Here is a 15,292-nt window from a genome sequence, read left to right on the forward strand (position 1 = left end):
TACTTTATGCCTTGTCCAAGTCTCGGCACTAGTGCCCTGTTCTTGTCCTCTCTAAAGCATTGGCTGCCAACAAACAGAAAATCTGGTGTGTGAACAGAAGCAAAAGAAAAAGCCAGAAATGTCAAGTAGATTATCCTGAAACATAAGCTTCTCACACAGAAGCAGTGAGGGGAGGGATACATAATTCTCAAAATTCTCAGCTGGCAAAGAGTGAATGGAAAAATGTTACACATGAATGCCACTATTAGATATGATGTAGTATTTTATAACCTTGAGTATTTTTTTCCTCTACACGATTCAAGGCTGAGATTCTAGTTCTCAGAGGAGGTCCTTACACCGCATACAGGGAACTGCCCTCACACTAAGCTGCGGGCTGCCATCATTGTCGCCCAATTAAAACCACAGAGCAAAATTAAGGCTGCCTTTACTGCAAAAGTAAATCAAGTCATCTMTACTTCCTGTTAAATCCTCTCAGGATAGCCTGGTTTCAGTGGAAACATCTATGAGCTAAATGATTAGGTTAGCAAGGCACATGCTAAGAACTGTCAATCTGTTCTCATCTGAGAATGAATCCACACAGACCAGCAAGTTCTAGCAAGTCCAAGTCCAATAATACTGAGTTATGGGGTTTTGTTTCTAGAGAGAAGTCAAACCAGGACGCAGTTGGATGTCATAGCTGAACCAATTTCAACCAAACAGCAAGATCCTATCCTTCCTTTCACCCAAATCCCAGCCCCTGAGGTTGCCTTCTTTCTTCACCTGCTGAGAGCAATGGGACCCCTGCCCTCTTCCCTCTTCCCCCTCCCCCCCCATCTGTTTTTCTTTTACTCTGACACAGTGTTTTTCTGCAGATTAGTGAACTGAACAGACTTATTGAGCATCTGAGCCAGTACAAAGAAGTGGCAGAGCTGTGCATCTCAGAGCAGAGGGAAACATTACTTTCCTTTAAAGAGCAGTTTAGATATCACATCTAATTGCCAACTTAGGGGAAACCTTCCAATTAAGACTGCAGCAAAGACAGACCTTCCTTACCTTGTGACACTGTGTTTGAATCATCACAACAACTATTGTCACTTAGAGAGGACTGTAAAATGCTACAGATATCTGCKCTGCTCTTTTACTGGAAATGAAACAGTAGGAAAAAAAGACAACAAAAAGTCAACAACCAGGAAAACAAACAAACATCTACCATCCTGAAAGTAATTCCTTTCATATCAGGGTTCAAACTGGGCTCAAGTACCTGTGGCTCCTTTTATTAAACAAAACATCCTGGAGTTAGATATAGTAAAGTTTAAAAGGACATAGATAAATATTCTTGCCCTGGAAACATGGCCCTTAGGCTCTATAACTATTTGCTGCAATATTCTTCAGCTGGCAAAATGGAAAACTGGCAGCCACCCAAGGTATTCAGACAAAGAACTGTAATTAGAAGCTACTTAGGGCATCTGTGAACTGAAATACATGCTAATAAAAACATCATTAGCTAACTTGTGAAGAGCCTGTTCTTAGGGGAGACAGTCTTTGCTAACAATAACATAATTGTTGTGAATTTAAGTCCTGAAGTCCAGTGCAACAATTTAAGGCTGATGGGGGAAAAAAGTGAGATAAAAAAAAAAAACATTTTGAAAATAGTTGGGTGGAGGGAAGTGACACCGAAAAAAACACAGCAAGTGTACTGATTTGATAACACATGAACACAAAGCAATTGGTTCTGCAGAGACCAGTACTTGGACATAGAAAACCAGAGACCAGTACTTGGACATAGAAAAGCAGAGGGATTTTTTTTTTTTTTTTTTTTTTTTAAAGTGTGCTGCTAGTTTAAGGTTCTCCCTATCCAAGAAAGGGAAAAGAAAAAGCAAGACAAAAGGCTTAACAGGTCTCTCATTTTGTAATGAACTACAATATACATTCTCTGCAGCAAATGCTGCTTGAAAGTCATGTATCAATCCTTCAGGGTCTCCTCTGGGAAGCACGCTGAACATGCAYTCTTAGCAACATTATGACAGAAGTGCTTTTGATCTCCATTTCCTATTGCATTATTGTTATTATGCAGAAGTGACATTTGCTCATTATTTCCTACAAAAAGGAAATTCTGATTCCTTCTTGACTCTGTTTCCATGTTTCCTGACCAAAAAAGAAAAAAAAATGTATCTAGTATCCACATGAATCAGAAGTTATCTGTTCTCCATGACCAAGCTCTGATTGCCTAGCCTGTATATTACGTTTCTTCAAACACGGGTATTATGACAAGTTTTTTAAACTAATAGCAATCAACATTACTGAAGGCTTGACCAGTTGCAAATGGATATCTGAATGTTGACTTAATGCCTCTAGGGGGTGCTGAGTGCTTCCAACTCATTTCCCTCTCATCTATGCTTCCTGCTCATCCAGTACATGACCTGTTTTCAGAAACAGCCACATGAATTTCCACAGTTTTTCCCAACTGACTGAAGACAGCCAGTAGGCACATTGCTTCTCTCAGATGATTGTTTAATTAAGTGTTTGAAACTAAGGCATTTCAGAATGGTTTCTCTACACTATTCAAGYTGACAGTTTCCTAGTCTGTTACACAGAGAAATCTATGAATGAGTAGTATTAGTACAGAAATGCTGCTGCTATTGTTATCTCCTGCCATTCTTAAGATTTGAGCCTAACTTTTAAGCCTCAAGTAGGCCTTCGGTTACACCTCCTACAGTGGTTTTGTCCTGCTGATACACACCACTGTTGACAGCAGAATCTAAGAGCAGACAGGGGAAGTTCTGTCTGGAAAGCCCAAGAGAAAGATACCCCAARCTCTTTGGCTGCGAAGCAAAGGAGAGCAGCAGACGAGTAAGGCAGGTGCCCACACCAGCAAACAGATACAGCAACAAATGGCACAGCTGGGGAAGTACAGAATATCCTGACTCCAGAATAAGCACACCTAAGTCCAATCCTTGGCTTGTATTTAGAAGAACAAAACCAAGCGAACACAACATTTAAAGAGTAGTAAGTACCAAATACAGTTATCAGAAGWAAGACGTGCTGAGGAAATGTCCAAACTTGTCACTGGAACACAGACCTTAGCAGGATCCCAGCAAACAAAGGAAGGACAACAGCTTTCAAGGCATAAACACCGTCTGGAAGACACCTGTTAGTACACTGTGAAAAAYAGCAATAGTGCTGAAGTTTAGGGTAGCCTGGAAGTTTTGCATAAGCACTGTTGTTAAGAGGATAACTAGAAAGAAATTAATACAGTGGCAGACATTTTTTCTTGAACACCATATCAGAAAGAGCAATGTAAGTAACTAGAATCCCAAATACATAGAATAAGTTGTTGAGAAACACAAAGTGTTTAGCTGTAAAATGGGGATGTTCCCAGGTAGTGAACTACCTGGAACAATATAGTCCTCATCTTGGGAAACTCTGCTTCCGTTGGCCAGTGCTCACAGCCATCAGCATTATTTACTTTGCCACCCCAAATTCCAAAGGCCCTAGCAAAGGACTGGGAATAGATGGCGCAAATACAGGAGAAAAAGATGGTCCCTGGCTTAAAGAGGTTACAGTTCAGGATTACACATAACAATTGTAATATGATTTATCTGGAATAGATGCACTGCAATTTAGTCAGATTTGTGGCAGTGACTGCTTGTCATCGCTGGATTAAAAAAAATAAAAATAAAAAAATAAGAGAGAGCAGACGATGTTTAACTGAAGCATATTTTTGGAAAATGCTCAATCAGGAGAGGAAACATTTGGGAATGGATGGGAATGATGAATTTTGTGTCCAACAGTCAGAGCTCAGTCACAGATTTCCTGCTTCAAATGAGGCATCCTTTAGCAYAGTAAATATGACTTATCAATAGGCATCTACTTGAAATATGTTCTTAAAGATCCCTATGCCCGTCATAAATATCATATTGAATTGCTAAGAGTCAATGGATTTCATCAGGCACACTTTATATCATGCTTCACTTTGCAAGTAAAAACACAAGCATTTCCTGCACTTAGCAAAAATCTTTATTGCCTACAATTCCCATGCAAGGTATGAGGAACATAGTAGGATGTAGAAGGATCCACATTACAGTTTGAGTAAGCATCTCATTTTTCCCAATCCTAAAATGAGAATACAGTTACATTTTTCTAACAGCAAAAACAGTGTAATTTCACATGAAAGTTTGAAAATACCTTAAAACATGTGTATGGGTTTTTTTTTCCCCATTTCCTTCAAATGTCCCACAATAAATGTGCRTATACATTAAGACAACTTTACAGTCAGCCTATTATTGAACACTGCCATTAAGATTATTAAAAAAAAAAAAAAAAACTGTGCCCATATTCAGTGTCCCAACTCAGGACAACCTTGGAGTCACCACCTATGTACCACCTGCCAGGCCATGTACTATATGTCCTTCCAATGTGAAGGAGAGCTGCCACACGCAGAACTGACAAAACAGAGGAATTTCCCAGCTAGCTAAAGACTGGTTAGACTCAACGCAAGCTGTGCTGAGGGAAGCGAATGACCCAATCCACATGGCATGGCACCAGCTGCTGGAAAAATCATAACCTGGGCAGCAGTAACATCTGCAGGTTGTGGTACAGCTCTGCAGTGAAAAGGAAGCTGAAATCTACAKCAGGCTTTGCGCATCAATACATTAAAAGAGATGAGTGTAACAAAATCATACTGCAAAATAATACTAACCACCCCCTGACTACCTGTATACCAGGTACTGCAAAATAATACTCACCCGCTCCTGACCAGCTGTATCCCAGATAAGAAATTTATGAAGCTCATTCCCACAAGGTACAGTTTTAGTCATGAATGATGCTCTGAAAAGGAAAAGTAACAGCCAGATCTCATTACTGATGAACTCAGATAAGGAAGGAACAGAAATTCATAAGATCACCAGTATTCTATATATGTTATCTACAGATAGACCTTATGCAGTTTTGCTGGGTTAGACTACATATAGAGAAACCCCAAACTCTTGATAAAATCCCCTCTGAAATGAAAGCACTCTTATCAGGTTAAATATATAATACACATATGCTTATTTTAAAAGAAGGGAAAAGCTTCTGTGGTTCAGAAGACTCTCTGTGCATGGGCACAGGAACACAAATGCTCCTGCCACTCACACATAGCTTCTACTGCTAGTTAGTTCCATCTTCTTGGAGATGGAGATCTGAGAACAAGAAAGCCAGCATCACACCAGGCAATGAATGCATTAATCTCAGTTAAACCTAGCAGACTGCAAATGTACACAACTACCAATTATTTTGAACCAGACAAGTCACCTGCTGAAATACACACAATAAACAAATGGAAAAGAGTTCTCCCCTAAATGTAGAAATCTTTGTAGCCTCTGTTTTCATCATGTTATTTTTCTTATTTTAGGAAAGAAGGTTAAAAATGTACAGGCTATTTGCACATTACAGCATTTGAATTGAAAGCAGGTGGGAGAGTCCSTGGACTGTCTTACATGCTTACAAAGATGCATTTGATACAATGGTGCTATGGTTACAAAAGAACCAAATTACCCTGAATGACATATAACTGATCAAAACATTTCTTGAACATGATACACCACAGTTTCCCTGTACAGCCATCTGCAAATTGCTCAAATTTAACAACGCTGCATTTCATATAAAAGTATTAAGTAAGGCAAGAAAAGTAGTGKTTTTTTTGGCTGCTTTCCAAGTGTGTGCTTTCAGCTGTCATGCTTCTTTTYAAAGTATTAAGCAACACTTTACAGCTTCAAAAACAGGAACTTTAGAACATCAGCAGCTGTTGTAGATTACAAGGATCATATACTTAACACCTTTGGTTAATTTGGAAAAAAAAACAAAACAAAACCAAAAAAAACTTATCTACAGAGTTGGCCTTTATAGACAAGCCATATCACCAGCAGTCCAAAATTGTTCTGGAACCTCAAAAGGTAACTTCCAGCTGAGATTTCTTCTTGAATTCAGAGGCAGAGGTTYAGAAGAAATCTAGTCCCCTGAACAACACACTCAAACAGTATCAGTCCTTCACAGAAGACTTAAAATGGCTAGAACACACAAGCAAAATAAACCCTTTCCATTCAAAAATTTCCCTTCAAATTATTTCCCATTCAGCTTCCCTTTTCATAAAAAAAGGACCAAGAATTTCAAAATTTTCCAGGTAATTATGGACTAGGGAGATTTGTTCCTAAAATGGTTTTAAAAAAATGAAATTAAAGACAGCTACATGACTAATAGACTTCTGATGCTCTGTCACTCAGAAGCTTCGCAGTTTTATGATTAACAGGAGTGAATTAATTATATTTCGTTTAAATTGCATTATCCTATCTTCTAAAAATAGGGACAAGGTGACACATTCTAAACCTAGATGAAAGCATACCCACATCTGGGAACAGACACTGTTAACACTCCAATTTAGCCTGACAATACCTACAACTCAGAACTGTTGGGAACCCTTAATATTCCTACTACCGTTACTTGGTAAGATGTCTTTGTAATCACATAAATCACAGCCTGTTTGGGTTGTAGATTTTTGTTTCTTTCAGCTCCAAGGATCAAATTCAGTACTTCACTGACTGGTAGGAACTGAAGTGATTTTAATCCTAAGGTCCTATGACCAAGGCATCATCTAAAGTGGGAAGCTCTTGACAGATAAAAAGAAAAAGACATTGTGTGAGTAAGAGACCTAAGAATCTCCCTGTAAAAATTAGTGAAGAAAAATATGATAAATTAGAAGGACAGCAGTAATAAAGGATTTCTAGGGTTATTTAAGTTTTAGGGGCTTACTTATAGCAAAAAAGAACAAGGTTATTTTTCTGTTCATTTGTGTTAATGGAAATCTGAAATATCTCTACCTTTACATCAATACAAACGAGATCAGAGTTTGGTTTCAAGCCTTTCTTGAGAGGAAAATCAAAAGGAATTAGTCTTCACTTACACCGGTCTTCACTTATACCAATTCCCTAATCATTCTGGTAGGTGGAATGGAAACATTTAATAGTATATATACCATTGTCACCCCGAGAGCCCAAGACATATATAATACCATACACAGACCTGTGCAAAACAGTGAAGTAAACCAAACAGTGCGAAGTCATGGCTGTAGGCAATGAGTCAATACACAGTGGTTACAGACAGCTCCAGAGGAGAAGTGATTTCAGGAGACACCATTCACACCAGAAAACAAATGGCATAACTCTGTCATCCTCTCTACGATAATACAGCAATATGGTAGGCTGAGGCTTGCTCTGTACTACCGGAAGAAAGAGTAGAGTAGACCTAGCTCTGGGCCACCCTGGACACACTAAGCAGGTAACATGAAGTGAGAGGAATTAAAGAAGTSTAAAGGGTTAAATAGAAATGATAAATTGGAGGGGAAAGATATACAGTTACTCAGAACTTTGGAAGTTGTGAAAAGAAGGGAGTTCCACTGAGGGAAACAGGATTAAAAAAAATGTATAGGAAAAAAGAAAAAACATACTGTGCAGGATTACTTACCCAATAGTAGGACTAATATTGTGATCAAAGTGGTCCTGAACAAATCGACAAACTATGCTTGACTTCCCAACCCCAGTATCCTGGAAATAAAGGAAAGCATAGCAGTGAATTCAGAAGACAAAGATACCAATATTTCACTTAAGAAATAGTCAAAATATTAATTTGTAAATAAACTCCCTCTACTGCTAAGTGGAACAGATTAAACATTTAAAAAGAAAAGACAATATATATATATATATATATATATATATATTTTTTTTTTAAAGTGTCATCATTGAGAATGGAACTCCCCGGTTCTCTTCCCAAGATTCCTTTCACTTGAAGTCCTGTCTATTTTGGGATGCATTTTATATTCCTGTTTCAAAGACTGCAGTGATTTAAGCACAGCCATTTGCTTGCACAAGGAAAGGAACACCGCACTTTCAAACACATGGTATCTTACCCAGCAAAGCCATTGTCCAGAGAAACAATTTCAGTCAGACCTGTTGCAAGGGTAGCACAAGTATGCTTCCAAATTAAAACATTACTAACCCCTTAGTACACTAATTGTGGAAAACTTAGTACAGCTAGCCTTTTTACGGCAAGACAAACAACTACACTTAGTAGAAACTTCATACAGACTTTAAGCGTTTTTAGTAAGGCAGGAATCCAAAGAGTGGAATACCCCAAGATGAGCAGCTACCCCTATGCAGACTGTGTTACCAGACTGTCATAAAACAATATACTTAATTGCAGCACAAGCTGCTCTATACACTGCAATGTGGCAGCCTGCTTCTATCTGCAGTAACAATCTTTTTCCTCAATCAGTAGCAGAAAATAACACGAGTGCAGTACTAGAACCAAATTCAGAATTGCCTCTGGAGGAAGGAAGGGTGCAGGGGAAGCTTGATATTATTCAGTAATACTATTTTAGGCATTTAAGATATGAACAGCTTTCCCAAGAACACAGCGTTTTCCAGTTTCTCTCTGCTGTTCCATGAAGCCTCTATGTTAGGTAGAAAAATATAAAATTACACAGACAATTATAAAGGAAAAAGAATAGCAGTATCATTACATCTCCCACAGAATTGCAAAGAGCCTCCTTGGAGACAAAAAGGATGCAAGGAAATCAATCTCAACCTTTCCAAGACACTAACAGTGACAGCTCAGGGTCCAATCCAGGTCTTTAAAAAGTCAATGGAAAGTTTTCCATTAATTCCATCACAATTGATCAAAAGAACTATCTGTAAATTCCATCTGTATCCATATTTTAAGACACTGAAGTAATTTACACAAATTTCTCAAAAAGTGGCAAGGCAAGAAAGTACAGTTTGTTGATAGCACTACACACACAATTACATATGAGAAGAAAAAAAAAGTCTTTGCCCTTCCTGTAAACAATTTTGCAATCTTTAATCTTCTATTCAAATATGAAAGAAAAGACAGTATTTAGAGTTCCCTCCTCCATATTTAAATGAATTTATATCACCACTGCAAAGCTCATGCTACATCAGCAGTTGTTTATCTGCTGTGTTCAATCAATACACAAAGATCAAAGAGAATAGAAGTATTTAAAACCAGCCCAGTAGCCTTTGATCAATAGCAGCAACACATCCCATTGCTATTCCTGAATTTTGTCTTCATTTTYGATTCCAGCCGACATCTCTGTACAACTACTAGACTAGAAAGGCACTGCACATTTAAAAAAAATCTCCTCTGTGCTGAAACTGAGAATGTAATTATTATTCAGGACTTAAACATTCTGGAGAAAATCAGAACTACCTCTCATTGGATGAGGGAAATTTTATTTCCCTCTTATGGGGACGCTGTCTCCTCCACGGTGCCCAAAACGAGATATTGATCCCTGTGATGATGCCCTAGTCTCAAGTACCTTTTTTTTTTTTTTTTATCTCCTTTGATAGGTCACTAATAAGGGCAACTGCAATTAAATCTCTTAAGCAAGAGGATCTTGGTGTCTGGCAGAGATGTGACATCTGCAAGTGCAAATTAAAACAAAGCTCATTTTTATGCAAGCTCCTACATCTTCCACTTTCAGTCCATGACTCTTCCTAACATTTCATGCTAACGTTAACAAACTTCACAAGTTTCTGTTTCTCTAACATCTCCCCCAAGTATGGCTAAACTGAAGTACGTGCTAGCCATGCTGTTAGCCCTCAAATTATCTTAAAGGCAGTCTTAGACTTTGCTCATGTGATCGCTGAACTACCTAGTGGGCTAAATTTACCCTTGATGCAACTCCAGTGAAACCAATGGATCCTGTATCAGAAGTGAATCTGGCTTACTGTCTTTAGGACTGTCACTACTGTAGTGAGTAGCAAGAGCTTTCCAGGAGCCAGTTAATTTATTCGCTGAAGGGACTCAGTTGAAACATGTACTGCCAGCTTCTGTTTTGCTGCTTTAAGGATCTAAAATGCCAGCTACCAGAGTATAATTAGAGCACACAGAGGAAGGAAATAAAAAAGAAAAAGCTTCCTTCTCACAGCAATTATCATCATTCTATTTCTAGATTAAAACTATCTAGACMATTTTCAGTCCATGTTCTTATACCCATCAAGTAAGACACCCACCTGCCTGGAAACAAAACAAATTATGATGTGTGAATGTTATAAAACAACTTGAAAACTTAGTAGAAATCTTTTATTGCTAATCAGACCCTATCTTCCACTTACAATAGGGAGGTATCTTTCAGGTAAATCTCTCAAGTTAAGGAAAGCATGGTTGCTTTAAAGTAGAAAAGGTATCTACTTCACAGCAGTGTGTTTAATTAAATCTCCTTACTAAAGCTGTAGAAAGCATTCCTGCTATCATCTGCTTTGTCTTCTGCTATCTGGTCTTTCTCTCCAGATACTCAATTGYCTCAAATCTGATGAGGATGATGAGGATGACTGTCTTGTTCCTTTTTTTGTCAAAGATTTATACCAGAGTTGTCAAGCCTCATGTCCAAGTAACTCTTACACATTCAGATGACATTTTCCAATTCTTAAAGTTCTGCATTTCATCTTTTTTTTTAAACACCTTGTAATCTGGGAATAAATCAAGGGATAAATATTCAGCTTATGTAAAAGGTCACAGCAGTACTGAGCTGAATACTCAGCAACTGAGTATATGAACTCAAGAGTTATGTTGCACTTTTAGGAACCAATCTTCAGAAATATCCTTACCCATGGGAAATCCACAGGTTTCAGCATGATGCTAATTGACATATCATAATCAAGAGTATACCACTCCATGAAAGGAGTGGCAAGAAAGGAGTAAGTATACAATATTTATTCTGAATGAAGTGGTTCTTGATATATTTGCATAGAGTGAAAGGTATACAGAGCCATTTATATCATCAGAAGAACATTTGGATGAGGCATTCACAGGACCAGTTGCACATTTTSCTTTTCTTCTTGTTTCTCCATAAGCCTCATAGCCCACTTGCAGAATATCAATTATAAACTGCATTGTACCAAGATAAGGAAATGGAGTGGGGAGGAAGGAAAGTAGTAGAAACGTAATACCAATAAATGAACCCGTTAAGTTCATGAGAAGCAGCCACAACTTCAGAATCTCCCCCTGGTCAGCAAAATGGATAAGGAGATCTAAAACAGATGTATTGATATTTTATATTTATTAGGAATATCTAAGCATGAGCAGTTCCTTTTACCCTGGAAATATTGTCTACTCCTCTAAAACCCTTTATCCACAGATTTAGGCATGAGGATTTTATACCAGAATGGAGAGCAGCACACCACAAAAACAGCATTTCCACTCGCATTCCTACTCACAGAGGACTACCCCATTTGGCTCTTCTCAGCTCACCATACTGTAAAGATGAGACTATATTTCAAACCAATAGAATTACAGGATACTGTAATTCTGGCAACCAATTTGCAAGCAAATAACAATTCAGATGCTGATTTCTTCAGGTTAATTTGCAGCAGCATAGAGGAAAATAAAAAACCCCACAAGTTCAATTTGAACAATATAGCAAAACACAAAACAAAACATATTCTTATTACGAACAGGCAATTGGTATATTCCTCTCTTCTCCACTGTTCAAGATGTGTGCATCTCGGCAGAAAAAGGTAATGCAAGAAAATTTACCTCTTCAGTTTAAATTTGGATGTCTCATTTATACCTTTGCRTAACTATAAGCCTCAGTCTTGCAAGCACTTTTCCAAATTCAATGGAACTTTAGTACTCTGTAAACACGCTCCTGATTAGGGATTTATTATTTCGCCTTGCTATTCTAATAGCTTTTAATGGATTTAGATGGGTCAAGCCCTAATGTGCTGAGCAAACTAAACTCTTCAGGTAAACTATTTTCACATCCAAATTCGAATAAATGTTAAATTCAAAAAAAAATCCACACATATTGTGACTGATGACTAAACAGCAGTCCTATAATTATGCATATTGCTGCAGCAGCTATTTTATTCTTGACTACACAGTATCTTTCTATGCTGTGTTAACAAGTAGGGCTCCTTCAATACATGTAAAATAAGATAAACTCTGCAGAAATTCTTTTATGATTCTAGGGTTTTGGAAATGCAACTAAAACTAGAACACTACACAGTGTTTGACATGAGGAAATGGCATGCTAAGAAAAAACATACTTAAGAAACTCTTCTGTCCTCCCACTTTCAAAGCAAGAAAAAAGAACATCTGGCTTGTAACTACTACAGATCTCATGACTAACTTCCCATTTCAGCTTTTAAAGGGGGTTCAGATACCCTGGTSATGGGTACCACAAAAGTCTGCACACAGAAGTAAAGGAGAGCTGATCTCTACAACATACGGATAGAATATATAGCTATTTCGGAAGGACAAGAGTTTTGCTGTTGACTTAGACAATGCTAAGAGCTGACCTACAGTATTTCAAACTGTATAATTTTTTACAAAACTAAATAATAATAATAAAAAAAATCTCTCCCTCCAAAGCATTTTTTGTAATCACCAGGACTCATTGCGACATGATCTACAGGCAGATGTCTCATTAACATTGCCTAGGTTTAACATGTGTTATTCATGTATCACAAAAAGAATGATCATCTCCTAACAATCTAGAGAATATTAATTCTCAGTGTTCAGAAAAAGCAGATAAAATGTTATTTTTCAACAATATTAGCCACACTTGAATGTGATAACTCTTAATTCTTTCTTTATAAGCCAGAAACCTATTCCAGGTCTCACACGGCTTCTATTGAACTCAGTACAGCACACTCTAACCCTCACAATGGAAATTGAGGAACAGAGTCAGTCTGAGTCAGTTTGTGCTGGGGTTCTCCAAAAGATCACCTGCTAACCACTTAACTGCAAAGGCATCACAAACATTTGACAGCTCAGCCCTTCCTCTAAGAAGCACTGGTCAAGAGAACAACATGACCTTGATTTACTGCATGCCCCAGGTAGCCTCTCCTAGMGTATCTTCTTCAGCACACATGCAGCTGGAATTACAAAACTGCCCATGCAAATGAAAACCCAGGTTGTAGGCAGAAGACAATATCAGTAAACTATTCTGAAATTTCCTCAGGTCAAGATGGCAACCAGAGGTGCATAAATACTTACATGTATCAGGGACAGTTGTGGTCAAATTTGGCCTACTGATGATCCTCATGATGCACCTTTGATGTGATACATCAAACATGCAGGGCAAGAGTACAGTCAAAAGCTGTATCACTSTCATGGAAAAGAATCTGACCCCAACTCAGACAGGAAACTGGCATCTGAAATAAGAAACAATTCCTGGCTTCCAGTCACATATTCATGCCACTGGACAAATCTCTTGGACGGCTCATTATTAACTGAAAAGTAACAGAGGAGCCAGTTTATGCTTAAGATTTCCCAAGCTATATTCTCCTCTTTGTTATGCCAATTTGATTCCTGCCAATGGTATATAGATAGGAAGCAGCGGTCCTTGCTTTGTGGAGCACAGAACTTTTATTGTTGAAGTAATTAAGATGTAAGATGAAAACATTTTAATTGGTATGAAGTTGCCAAAAAGGAGAAAACTGTCCTTTACCTTCAAGTCATGTCATACTTTAANAAAAAAAAAAAAAAAAAAAAAAAAAAAAAAAAAAAAAAAAAAAAAAAAAGCTCCCAAAGTCTCTGCAATTGGCCAGGCAAATCTGAGGAAGAAAGATATACTTTAAACTTCAGGAGAAGAAAAATGATCAATGAGACTTAAATAAATAAATAAGGAAATATGGAGAGACCTTTCATTCTAGTAGCTCTACCAAGCAGTGCTGTACAATACAGTTGGCTTTGACTTGGCAGTTCAGCTCCTGTATATTAAAATAACTGCTCTTTCCAGTGTAAGGTTTGGCCATGATTTAGATCTTGATTTGTAGTTCAAACTGCCTGGCCCATACCCATTATCCACAGCAGGACTTTTGATGGAATTTGAACATTCACAGCAGTGTAATGACACCGCAGTACTGCTAGATGGTTAGCATTTTATTAGCTACCATCAAACAAATTGCTAGGCCTGCACCATGAAGCATTGTTGGGATTTTGCAGAAATGTATGCTCAGTTCTGCTCAACCCTGATCTCTAGGAGGAATGTCACTCCTCATGCAAGGCCTGGCATGCAGCACCAAGCTATTTAGTCTGCATCTGCTGTTTTCTGACATGCCAGTCCTTAACCCAAAGGCAGATGATAAGGCTTGAATACAGGAATACTACTGTATTTTAACTTCCAATAGGAGATAAAAAAAAAACTAACAAGTCATCCAAAAAACAAAATTATGAAGCTTTGTCACTTGCATCCTGCTTTAGTCCTCTATGCTTGCCATTTACATTTTAATCATTACTCAGGCGATCAGATGCAAGCTGTATTGCAATATTTTCCATGTCTTACTAATCCAGTTACAGCTGCTCTGTAAGGCAGTGGCAGGCAGCCTGAAGAGCATCTGAAACTGGCTTTGGATTTTTATCAACTGCATGAATATACAAGGAGAGTTATGCACAACAGATCTCTGATCATAGTTTCAAGGGCAGTGTTTTAATCCAAGAACCATTCYACCCAATAAAATTTTGCTAGCCTTAATACGACCTTCCCTGTATCCGGGTATCACTTACTTGTCTGAAGACACTACWGTAAGGAGAAATAATACCTTTCAGGACATACCATTGGGACTCATCTGAATCTGCCAAGTGTTATGCTTGTCGCAGTGAAAATGTAGCTACTCACGATTAGTGGTGGCTAGAAAGAAATAGAAATAACTTCTTGCTGTATTTCATCTGTAAGTTTTTCCATCTGTAAGATGTATCAAGTGAGCAAATCCCACCACTGCATAAGCACACAGATGAAAATACAAGAGCAGCTCATAAGACTGACACCTTGGCTCTCAGCTGCTTCATAAAGCTGCCTGAGACTTTAGGCAGYGCTAGAGGAATGCAGGCTCTGAAGCCTTGCTTTTGTGGTCAAAAGAATATATAGCTTAATCAAGACAGAGAATTTTTGTAAATTCCAGTTTTCTGTATAGCCTTGTATGATGAGAAAAAAAAAATATTTCCAGGATGCACAACACGATTATTGGAGAAGATCTTTTTCCTGATGATTTGCTGGACATAYATCCCAGAGTTACAGAACTGGGCCTCAAGCCCATCTGCCTTCCAAAGCAGCAGCATGATCTTTAGCTGTCTACCAACAGAGAGCCCATCTCTACCAAATGAGAGAGCCTTCTCCCCCAGTTCTGCTCCATCACGAGCACCTTTAATTGGCATTTGACTTTATTCATTATCTCTGGTAYCAGGAAGAGTTTGTGTAAGCCCAGCACGTGCTTCTGCAACAGGAGCTCGACACGAGATTAGACACAGTCTTATGCCA

General features: G+C 38.2%; 1 protein-coding gene across 2 annotated transcripts in view; it reads right to left on the minus strand.

Moving 5' to 3' along the window:
- RAB31 (RAB31, member RAS oncogene family) overlaps nucleotides 1–15,292 on the minus strand; it is a 58,403-nt gene that overhangs the window by 24,408 nt on the left and 18,703 nt on the right. For both annotated transcript variants that reach the window (XM_085322474.1, XM_085322473.1), the window contains exons 2-3: nucleotides 7,477–7,556; nucleotides 4,725–4,806 (exon numbers count right to left, since the gene is read on the minus strand). In XM_085322474.1, the coding sequence (XP_085178600.1) occupies nucleotides 4,725–4,806; nucleotides 7,477–7,556 (162 nt within the window). The remainder of the gene's footprint in view (nucleotides 1–4,724; nucleotides 4,807–7,476; nucleotides 7,557–15,292) is intronic.

This window comes from Rhea americana, unplaced genomic scaffold (assembly GCF_003343005.1).
Source record: "Rhea americana isolate MKP2758 unplaced genomic scaffold, rheAme1 scaffold_78, whole genome shotgun sequence".
Lineage (NCBI taxonomy): Eukaryota > Metazoa > Chordata > Aves > Rheiformes > Rheidae > Rhea > Rhea americana.